Source organism: Acyrthosiphon pisum, chromosome A1 (genome assembly GCF_005508785.2).
Source record: "Acyrthosiphon pisum isolate AL4f chromosome A1, pea_aphid_22Mar2018_4r6ur, whole genome shotgun sequence".
Classification (NCBI taxonomy): Eukaryota; Metazoa; Arthropoda; class Insecta; order Hemiptera; family Aphididae; genus Acyrthosiphon; species Acyrthosiphon pisum.
Window position 1 is genome coordinate 72662968 of NC_042494.1, and position 4930 is coordinate 72667897.

Genomic DNA, 4930 nt, shown 5'->3' on the forward strand with positions numbered 1-4930 from the left:
TTCGAAATGCATTCAATGATAAACAATTATACAGCAATTTTAAATTTAAAAAAAAATGAAATTGAAGAAAAAGCTGATAAAGATGTAGCTGAAGCTATAGATAATATAATAAATAATGAAAAATTAAATGTTATTGAGTACTCAAAAAAGTTATATTTTATTTTTAGGAATCATTAGTCAATTAACAAAATTCCAATTTGTAATTTTAGTTATGGTTTTAAGAGATGTTTTAGGAGTTATAAACATCTTAAGTTCAACTCTACAATCATAGACAGCTACATTAGGGAAGGCTGAAATGATTATTAATAATGTTATTGAGTCATTTAAAAACATGAGAACAGATAAGTCATTCTCAGAATTATGGTTAAAAATTATACACATTTGCTACCATTGACAGAAGATTATGTTTAACACTTTAATAATTTTAAATCATAAAATACAATAAATAATAAAAATAAAATGTGTTAACATTTTTAGTATTTGAATATACCTAATAATAATAGTCAAAATAAAGTATTTTAATGGTGTAATGGGGGGTGTGGGGGTAGCCCCCTACGGCCATGTAACGATTTACCTTTTGTAGCACCCCCAAGATTTGAACTCTAGTTGCGCCACTGCACGCTAATACCATGTTCAAAATAAATAACTAACAAAAATTAATACTTAAACACCTATTTAAAATTGAAGTTTGGAACAACATGGGTTTTAACCATTAATATATTAAGTAGGTTTTTGTAGGTAATTGTATTATTTGTAGTTTTAATTGAAAAAAGGATACATTTAAAGTATAAATAAACCTATTGATAATCGTGTTCATTTAACCATCATTAAAATCATCTAAATATCTTATTAAATTCAAGAACACAAAAATTCAACTATTTTCACATTTGCTATTGTAAAATTTTATGTTTATAGCTATTTAATGTCATTACAGACAATTTAAGTACATTTGAAGTGTTTAATGAATGCATAATTATAATAATGAGGGTAGGTTAGAACAAATAAAAATGTTGGCCTCTCAAATGTTTGAAAAATAATTAAATACCTATTATATTCTATAATAATTTTAATTTTATATAATGCATATTATATAGTAAAATACTAAATCTAGTGGTAAATGCAATAGTTTAAATTTCAGATCTTTAAATGTCATTGAAAAAGCCTCGGAAAAAGCAATGTTTGCAGGTATGAATAGGGAAAGCCAAAGATAAAATATGTACATATTTACCTATTTCTATTTCAAATTTAAAAATAAACAATTACCAATAAATAATTACAGTAGGTAACAGGTATAATCAAGTATCAGTAGTTATTATTTTTTTATTGGACTACTAGAACAAGGTGTATCATTAAACAACTATAGTGAACTATTACATGCAGATAATATGGAAAAAGTCAAAGATCACTATTATTTTTTATACAATATAATTGTATAATTAGATAGGTAATTGATAATATTTAAAAATCTTACGATAAACAATTACATGAATTTGTAAAAAAAAATGCAATACCTACTCACATAACACAAAAGCAAGTTGAATATATTAGGTATATATAATTACATTTATAGACAACTGTAGTTTGACCTATGTTTAACAACAAAAGGTATTATTAATTTATTCTAAATGTTCTTAACTATTATGCTCACAATTCCAAGGCTTAATCATTTTAATACGCATGTATAAATTTATAAAATATACCTATAGCATGATGCAATGGTTATTCTATAAATTTCATAAAAAAAATTATTATTTTTTAGACTAATTTGTTATCTTCTAAACTTTATAAAATTATATAAGAGGTTAGATATATTATCCAAAAAAGTTTATTAGTTTATTTTTTAATGAGCATTATTATAACCTCGATTATAACTGAATTAATGGTTGGTATTTTTACATTTTATTATTTACAAACAGGTTTAGGTATAATTTTTTTGTCTATTTTAAGCCATTTTATTACAATGTTAACAGCACGTTAGGTAATGCCTATTTGTAAATAATTATTTGTGAAATTAAAATCATAACTTTTCAATGTTTTGCATACAGAATATACAGTTTGTAGGCGATGTTTTAGGTAGCAATTTAGCACCAATGTTATTATTGTTGGAAAAATAATGCAAGTTACCATTAGTTGGATAGGTCTGCATAATAATATATGAATAGAGCGTACAAAGAGATAAATAATTAATGCCAGTCAGTTATATGTATAATAGGCATTACAGCTGCCATATAGGTAGGTGCCCGAAGTATAACCCTACTGGAAAGCTTTGGAAAAGCCTGGGAAAGCTCAAGCACAGCCGGGGAGGAGACAAAAACAGATCGAGTGGAAAAACGGTGATGGCGGAGTCTTAATTTATAGATATCTGATTATCGGCCCCAAGAATTAAATAAAAAATAAAAACGAACAATACGAAAACTCACCTTCGGTGCTCTTGGACGCTATCGAGCCCATTTGACAGCTCGGAGTCGACTGTTGACGGTGGTGGCGATGTGGAAAACGTTCGGCGGCGGTGGGAAAGTACTGTTACTACCCACAGCGATATCGTTTCGATCTATATAATATCGTTATTATGTATCGCCGTTCACTCTGGGCATAACTACCTACTGCGTACTTATGCCTATTTAGAACTATGACGTGTGTGGTACGCGTAATAATTCTTATAAAACAGGTCGCGCGGAGAGATTTCGTCGTCGCCGAGTGCCGACGGGTGAATGTGTGAGAGTATGGTCACCGTGACCGTGCGCGCGCGTCTGTGGCCACGAGAAATATAATTATGAACGAAAAAAAAAACCAATAATAATAATAATGATAATTACGGTCAGGTGGGGCGCAAAGCGCGTGCACACGCAGATAGAACTGAGCACCGACGGATTGCGAAGTGTTAACCGGACTGTCGGGCCCAGTCGAATTATTATTATGATAGATGTCCACGCCGAGACTCCAAGAGACCTTGAAACTCGGTCGGTAGACGAACGTGACTCCAAGACTGTCGTCGATTACTACAATAATAATATTTTTAAATGATTACGACAGTCAATAATAATAATATATGTAATCTGCCTATCAAATATCAAATATCAATCCATATAATAATAGTATTCACGCAATAGCGCCAGCTGTACGGGGGCTTCGTCCTACCGTTTGTTTTGTTATCGACACCCCGATGGAATGATAACAGTTAACAAAAAGAAGTAAATAAACAATAATAAAAAATAAATAAAAAAATAGCAATCACGGATAATAAATAACAATTTGTCCGTTAACAAGCACAATTTATTTTAGTGCCCAGGTGGATTCAGGATTGATCACATGGATTTCAATCCACCTTGATTTGTGCACAACAAATTTTAATCAGTTTAATCTATATTATGCTCTATACCTCTATGACGAGTGATGATCGACAACCATAGATTATGTATTAACACGGAAATACGGAATAGATGAAATTATTAAATTATTTTTCATCTATTCAGTATTTTGTATTTCTGTGGTAACCAATAAAATCATCAGAGAGGCCAGTGTATGGGCATAAAATAATATTAGGTATGCATAATTCATAAAGTCACAAGCCTAAATTATAATACTTATGATCATAATTATTAATTCGTGGCTTATGATCACAAGTCACTATACACGTGTACCTAACTCATAAACATAGTATTTAAATATGCGAATCGCGACTACAGCTGTTTGTGATTTTGCTTTTTAATTTCCGGACATGTTTCTATTTCCCGTTCGAGGATTAATGATTTGATATCGTTACCGTCGAGTTATTGTTCATTAGAATAACAATAATAATAACAGTTTAACACCCACTCTTTGCGTATTACCGTATTACGAAAAATCGCAAAAGTATTACTAATAACTAATAAGTAGATTAGTATATGAGATATCTCATAAGTTATAACCACAGATATATTATAATGGCGAAGCAGTATGCTAAATGCTTATACATTTGTGGTTATAACAGATAACACTTACTACAACAGTGACGAATATTTTCTAAAATCTACCCACAACCCACTATAATATAGTATTTTTGAAAATAAACATACATATTATTTAGATAGTTCAATAGTTGTAGTACAATTTATAAGTACTGATATTTAGTTATTGTTTTTCACTATCGCATATTGATGAATGATGACTAATCACCCATTCATCCACTCACAACAGTGGCGCAACCAGGATTTATTCAAGGGGGGGGGGGTCCAAAGAAATTTATTTAACTAATGTTTTTCTGTCCTTTTCCTAAAGTGCAAGCCCGCATGCAGGTTCTCTTATTATCGTAATACCGTCGTTGGCAATAATAACAAGAAATATATTCTTCTAATTTTATAAATAATTTGTATTATATTAGAATTTTAGTAATATTGGTTTTATTATTTTGCAGGGGCACTATAATATTTATCTAGATTCTAGATAAGCCCATTTTTTATCTAAGCTAAACATTAGATAAATCGTAACATAATTATCTAGATACTTTAAAAGATAATTTATTTCAAAAAATCTTATCTAGATAATTCCCAACACTGCGTACTATTGGATCGAAACTAGTCTAGTGATGGGCACTATCGAATAGTTTACACTATCGAATAGTATTCGATAGTTTTTTTAATCTATCGAATACTATTCGAATGTTTTTAAGGATAACCGATTAGTAGTTTTTCAATAAAAACTATCGAATATTCTGATAAGCTATCGAATAGTCTATTCGAATAGCACTATCGAATAGTTTATTCGAATAGCACTATTGAATAGTCTATTCGAATAGCACTATAGAATAGTTTATTCGAATAGCACTATTGAATAGTCTATTCGAATAGCACTATCGAATAGTTTATTCGAATAGTTTGATATTCTATTCGAATAACACTATCGAATAGTTTTTTATTATACGGACTATTTGGATTTTGATATTTCAAATTTT

General features: G+C 29.7%; 1 protein-coding gene across 3 annotated transcripts in view; it reads right to left on the reverse strand.

Annotated features, from left to right (window-relative positions):
* The window catches only part of LOC100167063 (apoptosis-inducing factor 3), a 7536-nt gene extending 4484 nt beyond the window's left edge, over positions 1-3052 (reverse strand). The window contains exons 1-2 of one of the 3 annotated variants that reach the window (XM_008181025.3): positions 2817-2993; positions 2421-2750 (exon numbers count right to left, since the gene is read on the reverse strand). Coding sequence is in view for 1 of the 3 variants with exons in the window: in XM_008181026.3 (XP_008179248.1) it covers positions 2421-2451 (31 nt within the window). In the remaining 2 variants the exon portion in view is untranslated. Of the gene's footprint in view, positions 1-2420 lie in introns of all 3 variants that reach the window. The other 2 variants (XM_008181026.3, XM_008181024.3) reach the window with 2 other exon arrangements.
* Positions 3053-4930: the final 1878 nt, after the last annotated feature.